The following is a 23,493-nucleotide window of genomic DNA, read 5'->3' as shown; positions in this document are numbered from 1 at the left end:
TCCTGTCAAAAGATGTTTCGCCCTCACAGGCCGCTGAGCCTGTAGGGATGTTACTTGAATTGGAATATGACTGAAGGAGTGGAATGTTTTATGTGTCTGGTTTTTATTTTGTGTGATGTCGGGTTTTCCTACAATGGATATTTTTGCAATAGTTTACCAAACATACGGTAGGTGGCGGCATGCACCTCTATCGCTAGTTTGAAGACCGCCATAATACCATAGAAGAAGAGGACGGAACGTAAACTACTCAACATGGAGACAGCAGTTGATAAACTGGAGGCGATGGTAAGCTTTTACAAACCACTTTAATTTCTAAACCAGCGAAAGTAAACCTATGATCCTAGTCTTTAGATACGAGGCGGCTTTTCTGTGGTCAATTAGCTATTTGAGGAAATGCGTCAAAAATAGGAATGCAACGTTAGCAAAGTGAGAGGATCTAAATAAAAAAAATCTGCCATTTTCGAAGGAAAAAAATATTTCCAGGAAAAGAACCACGAAAACATACCATGCTAGCTAAGTGTTTTCTGCGATGAAAACCAACATGCTATTTTTTTTCCGCTTGTGTCACGTTGCCCATGTTCAGTGTTTATTTAGGTAGTTAGCTATCTCGATGGCTTGTTTGCCATACGTTTCACAATGAGTACGAGAGACTGCGCCTGCAAAGAGGATATACATTAGTCGATGTCCCCGCGCTCGCTCGTCGTCTTACGTGGTCGTTCATGTTGTACTTGGTCGTTAATGTTTAAAAGCGAAATTTCACGCGATCATATGAAAGTTGTACACATTCGTTGTTAGCCAATCGAAAGATAAAGGAGGGAGTTTGCAATGTCTGATCAACGATAATAACATTTCTGGGTGTTCCATCCACGGCGCTTATCAAACGTACAGTATGCAACTGTTACAAACTAGCCAGATACCCATTGGGCACCCCACGTTATTTTAACGTGGACATTTGGGTAATATTTGGTTGAGACATTGAACAATGAGATTTCAATCTTTTATTCACTCACTCAAAGTCAGCCAGAAGTTTGTTGAATCTCAATGTGGTATCACTTAGTCTGATTTAATCAGGCTGTAATACACAATAAATTGGTATATAGATCCTGAGACATTTATGTAGAGTATTGGGTAAATGTTCCATACAAGCCAGAATGTTTAATACAAATACATTTAAACTTGCTCTACCGGTTGTCTGTGCAGTTTGTTCTTTTGCTGCTAGAAAATTGAGACAATATCGACAGAGTAATGTTATTAGTGCTGAGCAATTTATCCAAAATGTCTTATTTTCGGTTCAATTATTTGAATTTTTTTCTGTGAGCTTAATGCACACATTGAACAGTTTCTCTATAGATAAATCAGATCCAGCCTGAACTGTGCAATGTAGTAGAAAGTTGTAGTTTCCAACAGGCCAATATTCTACATAGTTTAGTGCAACAAAATGTGGTAATTTAACTATAATAGCTAGATTTCCATCCAATTGGCTACAGATTTTCATGCAAGTATTCTAAAGACTGCTTGAAGAAAATATGCATGTTTTCCCTCCAGTGGTGTGTTTCCACCAAACTGACTTGTTGCAGAGAACTCAGTGCATGACATAACTTACATTTTGTGTGCACTTTCATGTACCGAATAAAAATCTAAAGTTCAATGTGTTTCCGTCGCATTTTCAACTCTACCGATAGTTTTGTCAGAAACTGTGTTGAATAGCGACGGTGCCTACTCTGGTCTTGGCACATGTACTCTAGGCAACAGCTCACAGATACAGAGCGAGAGCATCAGTCATGTATTTATTATCGATCCCCATTAGCCAACAGCTACTCTTCCTGGGGTCCGGCAAAATGAAGGCAGTTATACAATTTAAAAACATTACAATATTCATTACAGAGTTCACAACACACTGTGTGCCCTCAGGCCCATACTCCACTACCACATATCTACAATGCAAAATCCATATATACGTGTGTGTATAGTGCGCATATTATCATGTGTGTGTTTATGCATGTGTCTGTGCCTATGTTTGTGTTACTTCACAGTCCACGCCATTCCATAAGGTGTATTTCTTTACCTGCTTTCTGAATCTGATTCTACTGCTTGTGTCAGTTACCTGATGTGGAATAGAGTTCCATGTAGTCATGGCTCTATGTAGTACTTTGCGCCTCCCATAGTCTGTTCTGTACTTGGGGACTGTGAAGAGACCTCTGGTGGCATGTCTTGTGAGGTATGCATGGGTGTTCTGTCACCAGAATAAGACTGATATTTATTGGAAAGGAGCATCAACTTCATAGTGTGAACTTTCAACACCCTGTGAAGTTCATCATAACTTACTTCATCTGTAGCCTAATAAACAGCATAGTTTCCTGAGTTGTAGTGGGAGGACCAGACACTATATCATCGCATGTCTCCAGGTTTGCTTCGATATTATGGTTATTATATCAGTATTTGCGCATAAAGGCAACTGCCATTTCTCACATAATACATTTTACCGACACAAAGATCCCACCATGTCGAATGAACAAATGATCTGTTGTCATTTAGAAAATTGTACTGAAACTTCCGGTTTTCATCACATCTGTTGTGATAAAAAAAAAATACGGTATGACTTTACTCGCATGAAAACTGTCGATGGAAACATGGTTACTGACCATAATCCATTGCGCATCTACTTGTCCGGTCTGTTTCTTTTACGCCTGCTACGCCTGCTATGAAAGAGAAGAATGCGTGATCATGAGGGGATATAGAGAGCACCTATTGCTTCGCCAGGTATCTCTACCTGAAAATACACATTCTAAGTGATTGATAGTTAGTGTTCAGAAGTCATAAAAGTTGACCTGATTTACTTAGAAGAACTACAAAATAGAGATGAGAAGGTGACATGAAATAAAATAATAAAGCCATCAAGTAAAACAAATGTAATATACACAACTGAAATATTTTATTAAAGTATTGTGAATAAAATATGGTTAATAAGTGATAAGCATTCATGGGCAGTCAGTACCATCATGGGACTTTTATTAATTGCTTTATTCTGTGTTACAGCATTCAACCCAAGAAATGGAAACCGAAATTGAAAACCGTGATAAGTTTTTAAATAATCAAACCAAACCGACTTCAAAAATAACTAAGCGCTCAACACTAAGTGTTATTAACCCGACTTTCAGTACACTGGTCTGTATATCGGTTTGTACATCCAGGTTTTTATTTTCAATACTGATGCAATTCGCACAGTATGGCCGAGGGGTTGGGCAAACACTTCCAGCTGTTTGCTAGGAAACGTGCTTCGGGGGACTACTTTCGGTTACATTCGACTATGTTTACATATTGTGCATCACGTGCAATGAGTCGAGATTGATAATACAAACGACAGAACCCACCGTGCCTCAGAAGGTGGGCTAACAACACTTTCCTGTGACCCTATCTACACCTACCACCAAAAGGACCAGCATGTACAACAGGTAAAGTAACCTCAAATGTTATTTTATTCAACATTCTGGCTTATAGAGACTATTAGTGGTGTCAAGATTCGATTCCGCTGGGAATCGGCTCCTAAGATTCAGTATTTTTGGAACGAAAGATACTGAGTAGTTGCCGTAGGCTACTTCCGAGAACACACTCTTGCGGGTTAGCGAGAGAGAGGGGAGGGGCACAGCCAGACATAGGTAGGCAAGTCAGCCACCAGGCAGACAGTCAGAACTGTGCATCGGTAATCAAAAGCTGTATTTTGCAATTTCTTGGCTTGCAATGTCTCGCAAGTTCACTAAAGTAAGTAGGGGCTATCTATGATTATGTTACCGTAAACTATTCTACATGCAACAGACTGAAGACTGAACACACACACTGGCATCTTTTATAGCGAAGAGAAAGATCAGGCGACCCAGCGAGGGAGAGAGGTGGGGGAAGGCAGACTGTTGGAACTGTGCGCATAGGCTAGGCCTATATATTTGATGATTTGTATCTCGCAATGCCTCGTAAATTCACAAGTATATTAAAGTATAGATTAGGCTATCAATGAGTATGGCTAAACTACTCTACATTGTGCCAGTGAATTGAAAATGAACAAACGTGTCAATTTAGTTAGGCCTAAATATGCAATAAAAAGTATTGTGCTTATAGCTTATTTAGTGAAACCCTGGTTGCTTTTGTTCTAGGCAATAGATAGCAATGCAGGGCATCCCCAATTTCCCCACTGAGCCTTACCTTATTTACATAAGTATTCAGACCCTTTGCTATGAGACTCGAAATTGAGCTCAAGTCTATCCTGTTACATTGATCATCCTGGAGATGTATCTACAACTTGTTTGGAGTCCACCTATGGTAAATTTAATTGATTGGACATGATTTGGAATGGCACAAACCTGTCTATACAAGGTCCCACAGTTGACCGTGCATGTCAGAGCAAAAACCAAGCCATGAGGTCGAAGGAATTGTCCGTAGAGCTCCGAGACAGGATTGTGTCGAGGCACAGATCTGGGGAAGGGTACCAAAACAATTCTGTTCCCGAAGAACACAGTGGCCTCCATCATTCTTACATGAAAAAGTTTGGAACCACCAAGACTCTTCCTAGATCTGGCCACCCAGCCAGACAGAAATTGAGGGAGAATGTGACCAAGAACCCGATGGTCACTCTGAGAGGGCTCCAGAGTTCCACTGTGAAGATGGGAGAACCTTCCAGAAGGACAACCATCTCTGCAGTGCTCCACCAATCAGGCCTTTGTGGCTAGACAGAAGCCACTCCACAGTAAAAGGCACATGACAGCCCGTGTGGAGTTTGCGAAAAGGCACCTAAAGACTCTCAGAACATGAGAAATAAGATTCTCTGGTCTGATGAAACCAAGATTGAACTCTTTCGCCTGAATGCCAAGCGTCACATCTGGATGAAACCTGGCACCATCCCTACAGTGAAGCATGGTGGTGGCAGCATCCTGCTGTGGGGATGTTTTTCAGCAGCAGGGACTGAGAGACTAGTCCGGATCGAGGGAAAGATGACTGGAGCAAAGTACAGAGATACTTGATGAAAACCTGGTCAGGACCTCAGACTAGGGCGAAGGTTCACCTTCTGTCCTTGAGTGGGCCAGCCAGAGCCCAGAATTAAACCCGATCTAACATCTCTGGAAAGTACTGAAAATAGCTGTGCAGCAACGCTCCCATCCAACCTGACAGCGCTTGAGAGGATCTGCAGAGAAGAATGAGAGAAATTCCCCAAATACAGGTGTGCCAAGCTTGTAGCGTCATACCCAAGAAGACTCAAATTACTGCCAAAGATGTTTTTTTCAAGTATTTAGTAAAGGGTCTGAATACTTATGTAAATGTGATATTTTTCACATTCAATTTAGAAAGTCTGTTACGTTACAATGGGGGGGGAAAGTCAAGGGGCCTGAATGCTTTCCGAATGCGCTGTATGTCCATGGTATCGCATCGAGACAAGTAAACTAAAGATCTTGAGCGATAGCCTCACTCTGGTCCAAGATATGGTAAATGAAAACCGATTGAATTGTTTTAAAAAGATTTTGATACTTATATGGTATTTCCAAAGATATTTATATAGGTCTAATGATCTTAAAGTTTTGACAATGGAGTAGTCAACTGCTGCTTTCAGTGTAGCAAAGCCCATGATTAACACCTGCTTCATTGGTCAATCATAGCTCTATTGGAGATAGCGGAGAGAACCTCTTAAACGGAATCTTGAAATTTGTGGGTCAGTTGTTAAACAAGTATTTTTAGAGGCCCATTATCAGCAACCATCACTCCGGTGTTCCAGTTAGCTAATCCAAGTTTATCATTTTTAAAAGGCTAATTGATCATTAGAAAACCCTTTTGCAATTATGTTAGCTGAAAACTGTTCTGATTAGAGAAGAAATAAAACTGGCCTTCTTTAAACTAGTTGAGTATCTGGAGCATCAGCATTTGTGAGTTCGATTACAGGCTCAAAATGGCCAGAAACAAATAACTTTCTTAAACTCGTCAGTCTATTCTTGTTCTGAGAAATGAAGGCTATTCCATGTGAGAAATTGCCAAGAAACTGAAGATCTCGTACAACGCTGTGTACTACTCCCTTCACAGAACAGCGCAAACTGGTTCTAACCAGAATAGAAAGAGTGGGAGGCCCCGGTGCACAATAGTCTACCAACTATAATTTTCCTGTGTATTTCAGATGGAATCAAGGCATTAGAATGTACCAGATGCCACCAAAAAATAGAGCTTGTTCAGCAAAACATTCTTAACCTGGGCGGGATCTGGCTACTTTTTCTATTTGGCTGGCTACTCCATGTGCTTGTGGAAAAACACCGTTCTTTAACTTTGTTTTTGGTTGAGATGAAGATGTGAATCCAACATATTAATGAGTAACTTGAAGATTACATTTGAAAGCAGCCAAAGTTTGAAACCCAATGCCTACAGTGCATTCAGAAAGTGTTCAGACCCACATGTTATGTTACAGCATTATTCTAAAATTGATTAATCTACACACAATAGCCCATAATGAAAAAGCAAAAACAGGACTTTCATGCGAATATTCTAAAATATGCATTAAAGAAAATGTGTATTTTAAACTGACTTGTAGCAGATATAAATGAGTGTGTGAAGTAGTGCACACGGACATTTTTCACTTTAGTTTTCATGTACAGAATAGAAATCTAAAGTTCAGTGTGTTTACATCACATTTTCAACTGCACCGATAGTTTTGTCACAAACATTTGCGTTAAGTAGCAGATGTGCCTGCTTTGGTCTTGGCAGTTGCACTATAGCCAACAGCTCGCAAATTCAGCGCGGGTAGGCTGGTCTACATGATTAGATTACTATGGATCGAGCAAAAACATTTTTATTTTTTAAACTGCAGTCAACCATTGATCATTACGTCACCAGAATAAGACCCTCGATATTTATTGGAAAGGAGCATCAAGCTCATCACCGTGCCATTTCACTACCCTGTGAAGTGCATAATTGATTTCATCTGTAACCTAATAAACTGCATCGTTTCCCGAGTCGTAGTGGGAGGATAACACTATCATTGCGTGATTCCAAGTTTACTTCGAGATGACTGTTATTATATCAATACTTGCACTTAAAGGCGTTTCTACTGCCATTACTCGCATAATTCATTTGTGCACAGTGGGTAGTAACTAGACTATTCAAATATGATGCATTCACTATCTATTCAGCTCCCCAAAGTCATGTAGCTTCACTTGCTTGTTTCTCTCTGCTGACGATCACTGGATTTCAAAACTGGTTTTACTTGAGGTTTAGATCATTTTGATTCACCCATTAATATTTTTTCTTGATCTGGCTCAGCCAATCCAATTAAAGTTTCTGTCATGTAGTTAATTTTTTCTCTAGTTTGACAGGAGGTTGGATGTCTCCAATTTTATTTCAAGACTGATAACACAGAATAAAGAGGAATCCATTATGTTGTGTCTGTCTGTCCAGTGCCCCTTTTATATTGTCCTACTGGTGACCCTCTAATGAAAGCAGTGCAATGTTAAAAGGGCATTGGCCAGGGATTATTCCCAAGGAGGTTTTGTTAGGTGTAGGTGTGAACCTTTGCTCAACAAAGCTGTTTGCAGGTGCTCTGACTTCATTGCACTACTGTATTGGACAGCTAGCAGTGCAATAGTATTGTCAAAGCATCTGAAAGCAGCAAAGACCACTTTTGGAAGCTGCAAAAACTGTAGGAAAAAGTGGCGAAAGCTGCCACTCTCCTCACCAAAGGGGGGGATTCAGACTGGAGTTACTCGCTTAAATAGAACTTTATTCCCTTTTCTCTGTACACGTATTCTGACCTTGAACTTAAGCATGGGAAAACGCATGTCAGCCAGTTATTAGTTTGGTGTGGAGATCACAGAAACACCATATTCTGAACTTGTCTTAATTCCACGACCTTAATACGCAAGGAAACCATGAATAAGGTCAATCAACCTGTCAGTTCCATGTGAAAAAACAGCTTTGCTGTTATTTCTATCGGGGAAAAAATAATCTCTATGCACTGTCATTTATAAATTGATAAGAGCTATTGATGAGACCTAGGTAATCCGTTTACAAACAAAATTGACAAAGGAGGGTAGTGCGTTTTTTATTTTTCCCCCTGATTTACATTTGCCGTTTTGCAGGTTTTACTATTAAGTTATGTCATGCACTGAGTTCTCTGCAACAAGTCAGTTTGGTGGAAACACACCACTGGAGGGAAAACATGCATATTTTCTTCAAGCAGTCTTTAGAATACTTACATGAAAATCTGTAGCCAATTGGATGGAAACCTAGCTATTATAGTTAAATTACCACATTTTGTTGCACTAAACTATGTAGAATATTGGCCTGTTGGAAACTACAACTTTCTACTACATTGCACAGTTCAGGCTGGATCTGATTTATCTATAGAGAAACTGTTCAATGTGTGCATTAAGCTCACAGAAAAAAATTCAAATAATTGAACCGAAAATAAGACATTTTGGATAAATTGCTCAGCACTAATAACATTACTCTGTCGATATTGTCTCAATCTTGGTTTTATCAGACCAGAGAATCTTGTTTCTCATGGTCTGAGAGTCTTTTAGGTGCCTTTTTGCAAACTCAATGGAAACAGGATGCACTTGAGCTCAATTTCGAGTCTCATAGCAAAGGCTCTGAATACTTATGTAAATAATTTATTTCTGTTTTTATACATTTGCAAACATTTCTAAACTTGTTTTTGCGTTGCCATTATTGGGTATTGTGTGTCGATTGCAGAGGATTTTTATTTAATCAATTTTAGAATAATGCTGTAATGTAACAAAATGTGAAGAAGGGGTCTGAATACTTTCCGAATGCACTGTATATCCACAAGATGAAGGAACAGCTGATAGGCAGCGGAGAGGCCGGGTGCGTCATTGCACATGAAAGAACAGTGAAGACAGGTAGTTTAAAAAGCTCCCCTATTGCTCTTGTTTAGGGACAATACAATTATACTAATTAGACTAGCCTACAACACCAAAATCCAATGAAAAATTGCAATATTGTTTTCAAGTGAGTACAATTCTCTAGCCTGTAAACTGCAGTGAAAATGTAATTTGAATTATTACCAAAAGCCCTGTTATTTGAATGTTTCATTCCATTTGGATCAGTTGTGAGTCGACAGATTATAGAAAGTTACAGTTGCAGGACAGTCTGGCTGTATTTTTACTTGTGATACTGATGCGCTGTCTGTTGCTGATCATCCTTCTCCAAAGTCGTCCTGTGGCCACATAGGCCTATGCTCCCAGCAAGCCCAGTTATTCAGGAAAGCTTAATGCACGTTGTTCTTCCTCCTTTCCGATCCGAGAGGCTATTCCTTGACCTAGAACCTCATGCTTCAATATAGCCTAAATATTTGTCATTTAACTTTTAGACTGTATTACCTTTTTGTGTGAGCCATAAACATAACTAGTCATAATGTTTTAATCTGATTAGCCTACAGGAGACTTTTGAAGTAGCCTATCTGCTCACGTTCATCCATTCCACTCGATTATAATTCCAGCATCCAAACTGAGCAACGGCCGTTCTATTAATGGAAAGAGACATCTGTTACAAAACATAGGTTTAATGACATTCTGAGATTGTCAAATCAAGCCTTTAATACTGAGTAGGGAGTATTTTCTGTTTGTCGAGATTTGACATACTCTACTTGATTGTGGTGTTGAAAATGCAAACCATGATGATAAGTCGGTAATCGGTATGCAGTTATGCGTTGCTTATTGGGTGTATGTGGTGCGTTGGAACAGAAACCTGTTAGTGGAAAATTTGTTGCATATATTTTACATAATTATAAATCTAGCATCGAAGTGTTGGTCTGATTTTTCTCCCTAGCTGATCACTGCAGCCGGCTCTGATTGTAGTGTAACGATACAGGCAGGGAGAGTGAGCTCGTCCTTCGCCGTTGGCGAACCCTCAACCGTCTTGGCCATTTGCCCTGCGTGGCATCGACTGTGCCACAAAACCATGTTAGTGGTTAAGTCGATATCCACGTTTATAAACACAGGGTTGCTACAATTTATTTTTATTTTTTACAATTGTTATTTATTGTGTTAATTGTCTTCAAGTTAATTATTAGGGTTAGGGTGTGTACATGTTTTTACAATACAAGGAAAGGGTGGTGTGAAAATATTTTTTTACATTGAGGGGTGTGGATTTTTTTTAATGACACCTCGAGTTGTACATTTAAACCTGTCCCTAAGAAGATTGAAAATATAAATGATAATTGTTTAGATCTATTTTACCTTAAGAGCATCTGCAGACAAATGTGAAACCAGTCATATTTCAGCAAACTGAAAAGCATGTCACCATGTGCCAGCATCATACCACCCCGCATATCACTGCTGGCTTGCCTCTGAAGCTAAGCAGGGTCGGTCCTGGCCGATCCTTGGATGGGAGACCAGATGCTGCTGGAAGGGCGTTCTTCCCTCTGGTCTAAGTAGATCCCAGGGCAGTGAAGGGGACATTGCTCTGCGTAGGGTGCTGTTTTTCTGATGAGATGTTAAACGGGTAACCTCACTAAATATCACATGGCACTTATCGTAAGAGTAGGGGTGTTAACCCCGGTGTCACGGCTAAATTCCCAACCTGGCCTATTCCATCATGGCCACCTAATCATCCCCCTAATTCCTAATTGGCATATATCACTCCTCTCCACTTTGTGTGGTGAGCATTCTGGCACAAAAAAAGGTTGCCGTGCAAAACCCAGGTGTGTGCCACACATTGGTGGTGGATGAGGTGAGTTTCCCCCTTACCACCCAGACTTAATATTATTATTATTTTTTTTACATTTCTATCATATTGTATTAAATATTAGCCACTATCTGTAGCCACTGTCAGTAATAACCACATACAGTACATAATAACTGGCACTTTAGTGCAGCGATTGTTAATTTCCTTAAATTTATAGCCTAAATGTATCATTCCATTACATCGTTAGTTTACCTTTCTTTCCTCTGTCACGTTCGTGTGGTCGTTTTTGAAGGTTGCGAGTAATAGTGGATCATATAAGCCTAAAGTATTACATGTAGCCTATTTGAATCATTTATTTTTATTTTTATTAGGATTCCCAATTAACTGCAGGCACGGCAGCGGCTACTCTTCTTGGGGTCCAAACAGGAAACAACATAACAAATAAAATACATAATATACATAAATTATACATAGCACTACAGTCGTGGCCAAAGGTTTTGAGAATGACACAAATATTAATTTTCACAAAGTCTGCTGCCTCAGTTTGTGTGATGGCAATTTGCATATACTCCAGAATGTTATGAAGAATGATCAGATGAATTGCAATTAATTGCAAAGTCCCTATTTGCCATGCAAATTAACCGAATCCCCAAAAAACATTTCCACTGCATTTCAGCCCTGTCACAAAAGGACCAGCTGACATCATGTCAGTGATTCTCTCGTTAACACAGGTGTGAGTGTTGACGAGGACAAAGCTGGAGATCACTCTGTCATGCTGATTGAGTTTGAATAACAGACTGGAAGCTTCAAAAGGAGGGTGCTTGGAATCATTGTTCTTCCTCTGTCAACCATGGTTACCTGCAAGGAAACACATGCTGTCATCATTGCTTTGCACAAAAAGGGCTTCACAGGCAAGGATATTGCTGCCAGTAAGATTGCACCTAAATCAACCATTTATCGGATCATCAAGAACTTCAAGGAGAGCGGTTCAATTGTTGTGAAGAAGGCTTCAGGGCATCTAAGAAAGTCCAGCAAGCGCCAGGACCGTCTCCTAAAGTTGATTCAGCTGCGGGATCGGGGCACCACCAGTACAGAGCTTGCTCAGGAATGGCAGCAGGCAGGTGTGAGTGCATCTGCACGCACAGTGAGGCGAAGACTTCTGGAGGATGGCCTGGTGTCAAGAAGGGCAGCAAAGAAGCCACTTCTCTCCAGGAAAAACATCAGGGACAGACTGATATTCTGCAAAAGGTACAGGGATTGGACTGCTGATGAATGGGGTAAAGTCATTTTCTCTGACGAATCCTCTTTCCGATTGTTTGGTGCATCCGGAAAAAAGCTTGTCCGGAGAAGACAAGGTGAGCGCTACCATCAGTCCTGTGTCATGCCAACAGTAAAGCATCCTGAGACCATTCATGTGTGGGGTTGCTTCTCAGCCAAGGGAGTGGGCGCACTCACAATTTTGCCTAAGAACACAGCCATGAATAAAGAATGGTACCAACACATCCTCCGAGACCAACTTCTCCCAACTATCCAGGAACAGTTTGGTGACGAACTATGCCTTTTCCAGCATGATGAAGCACCTTGCCATAAGGCAAAAGTGATAACTAAGTTGCTCGGGGAACAAAACATCGATATTTTGGGTCCATGGTCAGGAAACTCCCCAGACTTTAATCCCATTTGAGAACTTGTGGTCAATCCTCAAGAGGCGGGTAGACGAACAAAACCCCACAAATTCTGACAAACTCCAAGCATTGATTATGCAAGAATGAGCTGCCATCAGTCAGGATGTGGCCCAGAAGTTAATTGACAGAATGCCAGGGCGGATTGCAGATATCTTGAAAAAGAAGGGTCAATACTGCAAATATTGACTCTCTGCATCAACTTCATGTAATTGTCAATAAAAGCCTTTGACACTTATGAAATGCTTGTAATTATACTTCAGCATTCCATAGTAACATCTGACAAAAATATCTAAAGACACTGAAGTAGCAAACTTTGTGGAAATTAATATTTGTGTCATTCTCAACTTGTTGCCACAATTGAAATCTTGCTTTATTGCTAGCTTGAGTTACATGGCATGGCAGAGTTGTCCATTTAGTCATGGCTCTATTTAATACTGTGTGTTTCTCAGCCTCTGTTCTGGACCTGGAGACTGAAAAGACCTCTGGTTGTATTGTATGTCTTGTGTGATACTGATGAGTGCCAACTGCTTGAACAGACAGTTCGGTACTTTCAACACCTCGCACAAAGATCAATAGTGACAGTCAATCTCTCCTCAACTTTGAGCCAGGAGAGATTGACATGCATGTCATTGACATTCCCCATCCGTGTACATCTAAGTGCAATATGTGCTGCTTTGTTTTGTACCAACTACAATTTGCATATGTCCTTTCTGCACCTGACCACACAACTGGACAGTAGTCCAGGTGCAACAAAACTAGGGCCTGTACGACCTGTAGCTGAAATATCAAGAAAGCAGAGCAACACCTTATCATGGAGAGACCTCTTCCCATTTTAGTAGCCATTGAGTCTATATGTTTTGACCATGATGGTGTGCTATCTAGGGTGACACCCAGTGGTTTTTAGTCTCTTCAACTTGCTCAATTCAAGAATAGATCCAGATGCGGTTTAGATCCAGATGAGGTTTAGGGTTGAGCGAGTAATTTGCCCTAAAAATTATGCTTTTAGTTTTTTAGATATTTAGCACCAGCCTATTGCTAGTTACAGATTCTAAAACTGACTGGAGATATATATTAAGAGTGTCAGTTACTTTTTTTACTGTTGCAGCTGACGTGTATACTGTGAAGTTGTCAGCGTACATGGACACAGGCTTTATTCAAGGTCAGTGGAAGGTTATTAGTAAACACAAAACAATAATGGTCCAAGCCAGCTGCCCTGTGGCACACCACACTCCACCGAATTTGCATTAGAGAGTGTTCCATTAAAGAAAACCCTCTGTTCTATTGAATAGGTAACTGTCCATTCATGATAAAGCAGAGGATGTTAATCCATAACACCTATGTTTTTTCAGCAATATGTTATGATCGATGATATCAAAGGCTCCACTGAAATCTAACAAAACAGCTCCCACAATCTCAGTAATTTACCATCCAGGTTGTCGGTTCCAGGTGGTTTGTCCTTTATTTATTGATGGCAATATTTTTTTCAACTCTTCCACACTAGCTTTGCGGAATTTATTGCTACAGTCTTTCATTATTTAGTCCGTTATGCATGAAGATGAAGGCTCAGCGTTTGTTGTTTGCTTGTCATGCATACGTTTTTGCTACTCTTGTCAACCAAAAAATTAAAAACCCCTAGCGTCTATTGAGGCTCCGTTGCGTCAATCTATGTAACATAATGCAAAAAATTCCCATCAAAATCTCTCCGTTTAAGCTTGAGATACAGTTGAAGTCGGAAGTTTACATACACTTAGGTTGGAGTCATTAAAACTAGTTTTTCAACCACTCCACACATCTCTAGTTAACAAACTATAGTTTTGGCAAGTCTGTTAGGACATCTACTTTGTGCATGACACAACAAATTTTTCCAGCAATTGTTTACAGACAGATTATTTCATTTATAATTCACTGTATCACAATTCCAGTGGGTCAGAAGTTTATACTTACACTAAATTGACTGTGCCTTTAAACGGCTTGGAAAATTCCAGAAAATGATGTCATGGCTTTAGAAGCTTCTGATAGGCGAATTGACATCATTTGAGTCAATTGGAGGTGTACCTGTGGATGTATTTCAAGGCCTACCTTCAAACTCAGTGCATCTTTGCTTGACATCATGGGAAAATGAAAAGAAATCAGCCAAGACCTCAGAAAAACAAGTGTAGACCTCCACAAGTCTGGTTCATCCTTGGGAGCAATTTCCAAACGCCTGAAGGTACCACGTTCATCTGTACAAACAATAGTACGCAAGTATAAACACCATGGGACCACGCAGCCGTCATACCTCTCAAGAAGGAGACACGTTCTGTCTCCTAGAGATCAACGTACTTTGGTGCGAAAGTGCAAATCAATCCCAGAACAACAGCAAAGGATTTTGTGAAGATGCTGGAGGAAACAGGTAAAAAAGTATCTATATTCACAGTAAAATGAGTCCTATATCGACATAACCTGAAAGGCTGCTCAGCAAGGAAGAAGCCACTGCTCCAAAACCGCCATTAAAAAAAGCTATGTAAACTTGTGACCCACTGGGAATGTGATGAAAGAAATAAAAGCTGAAATATATTGTTCTCTCTACTATTATTCTGGCATTTCACATTCTTAAAATAAAGTGGTGATCCTAACTGGCCTAAAACAGGGATTTTTACTAGGATTAAATGTCAGGAATTGTGTGAACCTGAGTTTAAATGTATTTGGCTAAGGTGTATGTAAAGTTCCGACTTCAACTGTACATACACACACACAGTGCATTCGGAAAGTATTCAGACCCCTTCCTTTTCCCCATATTTTTTTTACGTTACAACCTTATTCTAAAATTGATGCAATTCATTTTTCCCTCATCAGTCTACATACAATACCACATAATGACAAAGCGAAAACAGGTTTTTAGAAATGTTTGCACTTTTTTATTTACTAAAGTATTCAGACCCTTTGCTATATGACTCGAAATTGAGAACCGGTGCATCCTATTACCATGGTCATCCTCAGTGTTTCTACAACTTGATTAGGGTCCACCTGTGGTAAATTCAATTGATTGGACATGATTTGGAAAGTCACACACCTGTCAATATAAGATCCCACAGTTGACACTGCATGCCAGAGCACAAACCAAGCCATGAGGTTGAAGGAATTGTCCGTAGAACCTCCATAATTCTTAACTGGAAGAAGTTTGGAACCACCAAGACTTCCTAGAGCTGGCCGCCCTGCCAAACTGAGCAATTGGGGGAGAAGGGCCTTGGTCAGGGAGGTGACCAAGAACCCTATGGTCACTCTGACAGAGCTCCAGAGTTCTTCTGTGGAGGACCGCCATGTCAGCAGCACAGCCTTTATGGTAGAGTGGCCAGACTGAAGCCACTCCACAGTAAAAGGCACATGACAGCCCGCTTGGAGTTTGCCAAAAGGCACCTAAAAGAGTTTCAGACCATGAGAAACAATATTCTCAGGTCTGATGAAACCAAGATTGAACTCTTTAGCCTGAATGCCAAGCGTCACATCTGTAGGAAACCTGGCAGCATCATGCTGTGGGAATGTTTTTCAGCAGCAGGGACTGGGAGACTAGTCAGGATTGAGGGGAAAGATGAACGGCCAAAGTACAGAGAGCTCCTTGTTGAAAACCTGCTCCAGGGCGTTCAGGACTTCAGACTGGGGCGAAGGTTCACCTTCCTACCGGACAATGACCCTAAGCACACGGACAAGGCAGGAGTTGCTTCAGGACTTCGTGTTTAAAAAAAAAACACATTTTCAAACATTTTTTAAAAACCTGTTTTTATGTTTGTCATTTTGGGGTAATGTGTGTAGATTGAGGAAATATATATATTTTCAATTTTAGAAAAAGTCTAACTTAACAACGTGGAAAAAGTCAAGGGGTCTAAATACTTTTGAATGCACTGTACCTCTCTGTTGAGATCTCATACATTATCAAGTCTTTCCCACATTATCTGACTGTTGGGACTTGGTGGTCTATAGCAACATCACACAAGAATAGGCTATATGGAACATAGACCATACATAGCCGTTCAAACCTGGAGCCTAGTGCATGGTTCACAACAACTGAATTGTTTTCATCAGTTCCATGAGGATTAGGGTAGATTTAACGGACTATTGTTCAATCCCCTATTGTACACTTTTCCTCCCTTTCAAATATTTCATGAATTGAACAATTGAATATGGTACCTTTCAGGATGAATCAAACCACTGTATTTATGATTCACCAATACATTTTGTGTGTAAATGCTTTCCAACCCTGTTTATGTATGATTCATGAACACTTTCCTCACCCTAAATAGTCTAAAAGATCTGAGTATTTTTAGATCTACCAATTAGAGCTGAAAAGGAGACTGTATTTAGATGGCTTTCTTTCATTGATCCCTATTCTGAGCTCTTTCTCAACGTATATTCTAGTGAATCTGTCGCGAAAATTCAAATTAAAGGTACATTGTATTTGAATGGATGGCTTTAGATAAATGTCCTGAAACCCCTTTTGAATGGAAACTTAACAAAAAAATCTGTGGGCTAGCAAGTGGGAGAGTTTTCAGCGGTTGAATAAAATTTTAATCAGTGGGAGCCACACCTGCAAAGCCCATTGCGCACCGGCATAAGGTAAGTCTGAATACCGACTACTGAAGCGCTTAAATCAAAACAAATAGGGCAAAGCCCAAATTGCCCTGCAAAGCCCATTGCACCCCAAAGAATGGATGTGCTTATAATTAGGAATTAGAACTCTGGAATAGGCATTGGTGCGATTGGGGGGCGTTTATTTCATTAAAATCTGCAGTGAAGATCAATGGTCTTATTAATTCAGGTCCAACTGAGCAATAATCTTACACTGCAGGTGAGGGAATGACGAGAAATCTATCAAAGCAAGTCGAACTTTTGTCCCCATCAGTCAGCTTCCATTTCTCATTAGGAGGAGGATCTACCTAAACCTCCAAAAATGGACAGTTATTTGAATTTAAATGTTCTCTCTTTCATACCTTCTGAATATGTTTTGTGTTACGTGCCTATTGAACTCGACCCTGATCATTTTTTCCCCACTCCATTTTGACAAAATGACAAGCATTTGATTGATCCCAAGTCCTGAAACCCTATCAGTATTTTCTCTGCTGTCCACTTTGAGTAGTGAAATGTTGCTTTTAGGGTTTCAGTGTTTTGGTTAAAGCCTCACAGAAGGCACTATGCGTCTCAACTATTTCATCATGCACCTTTCGGGAGGCAACAGTTTTGTGGCCGAAGTCTTCGAAAGATGTGACTGATCCTTTCACTCATTTTGTTTACCATATCATATGGAGACAGAAACATAAACATTTTACCTAGGCATATTTGCAAATTATTAAATCCTTCCAATAGAAATAAAAAAACGATTTCATTACGAAATTGAACTTTAATTATATGAGTTGACTCTTCACATGGGATGATTTCACTGAACAACAAAAGAAAGGAAATATTGAATGATCCCCTATGATCCATCACATCTCCCACAACATTTTCAACATATCTGTAAAATGATAGTCTAGAAACTAAAGCTTTGGTTGTATTCCTCTCAGGCTTCCATGTCTTCTTTCTGGACCACCTCAATGTCCACTCTTGAACATCAGACTCTGAGGCCTCATCTTCACTGTCACTTTCCAACCTTGTTGAGGAGCCTCATTGTCAGGCTCATTGTCAGGCTCTAAAGCCTCAAATTTTCCCAGATGGCCACCAATTTGTCAACCCTTGTATTGGTCAGCCAGTTGCGTGCTTTGGTGTGTGTGTTCCCAAACAAGGACCAGTTGCGCTCTGAGGTGGCTTATGTTGGTGGGATTTGGAGGATGTTGGAGGCAACGGGAAAAAGCCTCAGATCCACAAAGTCCCTTCCACCAGGTGGCTGATATGTTAGCACGACTGCCATATTGTATCTCCATCCCAAAGCCCTTGCTTGGAAGTGTACTTCGCCAGACTGCCAAGAACCTTGCCCTCATCCTGGCCATGGTGGCGAGACACTGTAGTGATGACACCATAGGCCTTGTTGATCTCTGCATCAGACAGGATGCTCTTGCCAACATACTTGGGGTCCAACGTACGCTGTGGCGTGTATGGGCTTCATGCAGAAGCCTTCAAGCTTTTTGATGTATTTCAGAACTGCAGTTTCCTCTGCTTGGCGCAACATTGAAGTGGGCAGTGCAGTATGGATTTCTTCTCTTACTTCTGCAAGCAGTCTGAACATCAGACAGGATGGCATTGTCTCCCTCAATCCGCGCAATGGTTACTGCTATAGGTTTCAGGCTGCTTACCACTCTCTCCCAAAATACATCATCCAGGAGGATCCTCTTGATTGGGCTGGCCATATCGGCAGACTGATGGCCATTTCTTGGAGAGACTCCTTCCCCACCAGGAGACTGTCAAACATGATGACAACACCACCCCAACGGGTGTTGCTGGGCAGCTTCAATGTGGTGCTCTTCTCACATTGCTTGGTGAGGTAGATTGCTGCTATAACTTGATGACCCTTCACATACCTAACCATTTCCTTGGCTCTCTTGTAGAGTGTATCCATTGTTTTCAGTGCCATGATGTCCTTGAGGAGCAGATTCAATGCATGAGCAGCACAGCTAATGGGTGTGATGTGAGGGTAGGACTCCTCCACTTTAGACCAAGCAGCCTTCATGTTCACAGCGTTGTCTGTCACCAGTGTAAATACCTTATTTGGTCCAAGGTCATTGATGACAGCCTTCAGCTCATCTGCAATGTGGAGACCGGTGTGTCTGTTGTTCCTTGTGTCTGTGCTCTTGTAGAATACTGGTTGAGGGGTGGAGATTTATGTAGTTAATTATTCCTTGCCCATGAACATTCAACCACCCATCAGAGATGATTGCAATACAGTCGGTTTTCGCTATGATTTGCTTGACCTGCACTTGAACTCTGCATCCAGCAAATGAGTAGATAAAGCATGTCTGGTTGGAGGGGTGTATGCTGGGCGAAGAACATCCAGAAATCTCTTCCAATACACATTGCCTGTGAGCATCAGAGGTGAACCAGTTGCATACACAGCTTGAGCAAGACATTCATCAGCATTTCTGACTGCGTTCCTCCATTGAGTCAAAAAAAACTTCTGATTCCAGGAGGACCATGAGCTGTTGCTATCGCTAATGTGTCTGATTCATAATTGTCACCTCGACTAGAAGCAGAGGGACTTTTGTCAGAGGTTGCTTGTTGTGAGCGCTGAGGGAACTTTATGCACTTGGCCAGATTCTGCATTTTTGTTGCGTTCTTCACATAAGATTTGGCACAGTATTTGCAAATGTACACAGCTTTTCCTTATACATTAGCTGCAGTGAAATGTCTCCACACACCAGATGGTGCCCATGGCATTTTCCTGTAAAGATTAGAAACAAATGAGTTAATAAAAATACAATTCTGTGTACAGATAAATAGTTAAGCAGTTAGATTAAACAACTCATTTGTAAGAAATGTTTTAAAATGAAACATGTATGGAAACAGGTGAATTAACTTCTTATGGCTGCAATCCCATTAACGAGATGAAATGACAACAGCCAGTGAAAGTGCAGGGCGCCAAATTCAAACAGAAATCTCATAATTAAAATTCCTCAAACATACATGTATCTTATACCATTTTAAAGGTAATCTTGTTGTTAATCCCACCAAAGTGTCCGATTTCAAATAGGCTTTTCAGTGAAAGCACCACAAACGATTATGTTAGGTCACCGCAAAATCAGACAGTAATTTTTCCAGCCAAAGACAGGAGTCACAAAAAGCAGAAATAGAGAAAATGAATCACTAACCTTTGATGATCTTCATCAGATGACACTCATAGGACTTCATGTTACATAATACATATATGTTTTGTTCGATAAAGTTACTATTTATATCCAAAAACCTCAGTTTACATTGGCGCCATGTTCAGAAATGTCTCCAAAATATCCGGAGAAATTGCAGAGAGCCACGTCAAATAACATAAATACTCATCATAAACTTTGATGAAAGATACATGTTTTACATAGAATTAAAGATACACTTGTTCTTAATGCAACCGCTGTGTCAGATTTCAAAAAGCTTTACGGCAAAAGCACAATATTCAATAATCTGAGAACAGTGTTAAGCCACAAAAGGAAGCCATACAGTTACCCGCCAAATTGTGCAGTAAACAAAACTCATAAAAAGCATTATAAATCTTCACTTACCTTTGCTGATCTTCGTCGGAATGCACTCCCAGGACTCCCACTTCCACAAGAAATGTTCGGTAATGTCCATCATTTATGTCCAAATAGCTATTTTTGTTAGCGTGTTTGGTAAACAAATCCAACGTCAGGAAGCGCGTTCACTAAAAGCAGATGAAATGTCCAAAAGTTCCGTAACAGTCAGTAGAAACATAAATCTTGAATAACGTTCCAACCGGAGAATTACATTGACTTCAGATGTGCGATGGAACATAGCTAGCTCCCTCTCATGTAAACGCGCATGGTCAGCTCACTTCACAGTAGAGGCATCAGACAAGGTTCTACAGACTGACATCTAGTGGAAGCCGCAGGAAGTGCGTTTGTCATATCCAAATATGTCATATTAACAAAAAATGATTTGTCATGTATTCACCCCACCCAGTATTGTAATCAAAACTTACCAGAAAGCATGTAGCCCTTGGCTCAGACAGTATAGTAGTGTGGGGTCAATAGCATCTCATTAGTGTGCAAGGTCTTGGAAGAGTGCACTGTGCATGCAGAGGGTTGCAATTCCATTGAATTGCGGATAATTCCCGGGCTTAACTTCCCATGAAAAATTTCCCGGAAAGTTTACGACACTTTGCAACCATAGTTCATAGTATTGACAGATCTGCACATGCAATGATTTTCCGTGTGTAATAATGATTGTGTAAGGCTTGTAGTACACTAAACCAACTGTTCTTTCAGTTCCAGAAGGCAGAGGCTGACATGGAGTACATGGAGAAGCGGCTAAGGCTGGACTTCCTGACTAATGTTCCAGAGAACAGTGCAGCAGAGGTGAATACACCACACTACTGAGTTACAAACATGTCCTCAGAACAGACCAACAGACAAGTCACCCAACCCCTTTCCACTCTATCCACAAAAGGCAATGCTACAGTGTATATAATACATCTCTGAACTTCTGCCATGCAGAGAGTGTAGCCAACATTCTGTTAAATCAATATGACTCACGTTCTCGTGACCACAGGAAAACCCTGTGAAGCTGCTGGAGAACCTGTCAGCCATCAAGACGAGGCATGCGGCCCTGTGCACACAAGTGCAGGAGATCGCAGCCGAGCAGAAGCAATCAATGGACTCCATACGAGTGCACCTCGACACCACTGTGCAGCTGGTGCAACAGTTACAGCAGACTGCTGACGTTGAGGTAGACTATTCCCTCTACGTACATCCGACAATGCCAACCAACTCTTTTCAATGTTAAAGGGTGGTTTAAATCATGTGCAATTCAGAATTTATATTTCCACTTGTACTGTTTTGTAGCTTCCAACACTGACTGAGACGGAGCAGGAGTCTGCAGAGTTCCTTGGTTTATCAGTCAATCAAAACACAACAGAGGTAAGTCCATTTGCTGGAGCTAAGGTGTCGTTGCGTACAGGAGCAGAGTGTGTGGAGGAACGATATTTCACAGACGTCATTCTGTGTAACACTGACATTGTATGGGGCACTACTTTTGATTGTCCAATTTTACGGCCCATGCTATTCAGCGAAATATATAGCTTTTCTGCTCAGGATTTCTCAACTCTTTCCTTCAGTGAAATGTTATAGTCGTCTTGTAATATCCCAGTATTACAATATATTGCAATATAACTGTAATATGCCAATGTTTGTCTGTTAACAGGTACCGATGTCTATGGAGCTTCCAGCCCAAGAGCTGCCTCAGTGTAAGTAATGGTTAACCCCAAGTCTCCCCTCTGCATATGTCTTAGACACAAACCCCTATTGAAGTAATTTGTAACCAACATATTATGTACATAGCTAAATAGGAAATGTTCAATTTGGAGAATTTATATTGATACTATAACAGCCAACAATGACACAACATTCCTCTTCAAGGAATCCATGTGAAACCCAAAAAAGGGCTCCGTACTCTACAGACAGGAATATGGCGACTGAAGCCAACGCTAGTGTGTTATGTCCACAGCCTCGAGGGAGGGCGAGTTTGAGGAGCTGAGTGAAGCCACACTGGAGGCAGTGCCGTGCAGCATGCGTGCCAACGTCAAGCTGGCCAACCTCAATGCCTTCTACAAGCAGCTGCATGAGTACTTCTCCTTCAGAAAAAACAGGTCAGACGAGTCATGTTCGTGCCGAGATGCATATACCTTAACACAGAAACCCCCAGTTGTCAAGGCAATGTCCGAATTGTTTTAATGCTGAACAGTTAACTGCTGGACCAGAGTCAGACCCCGTGTCATATGAATGTTTAGTAAGTTGTATGCATTATGTTGGATGTTCTTGCAAGTTCCAACTTTGCCACTCTTTCTCCAGTGGTGCCCTCAGTTTGCAGAAGATGAAGCAGATGAACATGAAGGTTAGCGACGCCAAGCTGAAGACGTTGCAGCACCTCTCTCTCATTGAGCTAGACAAGAAAGGGCATGTTCGTCTGCTAATGTGAGACTGAGGAACCTGCATAGCCGAGAGGCTAAAATATAAGACCCCACCGCACTATGTGATGAAAAGCGACTGATTCCGCCCATCTCTCTTTGTCCATTTGCTAGGCATATTAGCCTCATTGAAGGGTTTTCAGTTGAATCCTCATATGCTGTGGTTCGATTTAATTTGGTAGATATTTTTCTTAAATGGGCAGAGGGAATTTATAAATCCCTCTGCCCAGAATCTTCTTTCAAAAGGAATTGACATCAGAAGCAAGAATTCCAGATGGGATCAAGTCATCACATGTTTCTAGGGTGCTGTAAGTGGAAGGCGGTTGGGCCATATTGTAAATTAAGGTGCACAATTTTTGTAAAGAGTTTAATGTTGGATAAGTATGTAGGGTTTTCTGGCTAATGTATCAGCCAAATACATTTCACCTGTAAATATGTGATGAACGATTTAATTCCACTGTCTTTCCAACTGTACTGTACGTCTTGTGTCAATGTATTTTATGAGCCTTCATTAAATTGAAATATTCCCTCTGTCCAGGTATACACCCAATCAAA

General features: G+C 40.8%; 1 protein-coding gene across 1 annotated transcript; it reads left to right on the top strand.

The window, feature by feature from the left end:
• Nucleotides 1–206: 206 nt before the first annotated feature.
• ska2 (spindle and kinetochore associated complex subunit 2) lies at nucleotides 207–23,471 on the top strand. Its single transcript, XM_038988956.1, has 7 exons — nucleotides 207–285; nucleotides 21,242–21,331; nucleotides 21,525–21,701; nucleotides 21,818–21,892; nucleotides 22,176–22,218; nucleotides 22,479–22,620; nucleotides 22,823–23,471. The coding sequence occupies exons 1-7, from the start codon at nucleotides 253–255 to the stop codon at nucleotides 22,947–22,949; spliced, it is 687 nt and encodes a 228-aa protein (XP_038844884.1). The 5' UTR covers nucleotides 207–252; the 3' UTR covers nucleotides 22,950–23,471.
• The last annotated feature ends 22 nt before the right edge of the window (nucleotides 23,472–23,493 follow it).

Source organism: Salvelinus namaycush, chromosome 3, assembly GCF_016432855.1.
Source record: "Salvelinus namaycush isolate Seneca chromosome 3, SaNama_1.0, whole genome shotgun sequence".
Taxonomy (NCBI): domain Eukaryota; kingdom Metazoa; phylum Chordata; class Actinopteri; order Salmoniformes; family Salmonidae; genus Salvelinus; species Salvelinus namaycush.
This window is presented reverse-complemented; position numbering and strand designations above follow the sequence as displayed.

Excerpts from the sequence above, each read along its gene's own strand:
- ska2 (XM_038988956.1), top strand. The coding sequence starts at position 253 with ATGGAGACAGCAGTTGATAAACTGGAGGCGATG. Across the intron at positions 21,332-21,524 it reads CAGAGAACAGTGCAGCAGAG|GAAAACCCTGTGAAGCTGCT; the intron begins GTGAATACACCA and ends TCGTGACCACAG. Across the intron at positions 22,219-22,478 it reads AGCCCAAGAGCTGCCTCAGT|CCTCGAGGGAGGGCGAGTTT; the intron begins GTAAGTAATGGT and ends TTATGTCCACAG.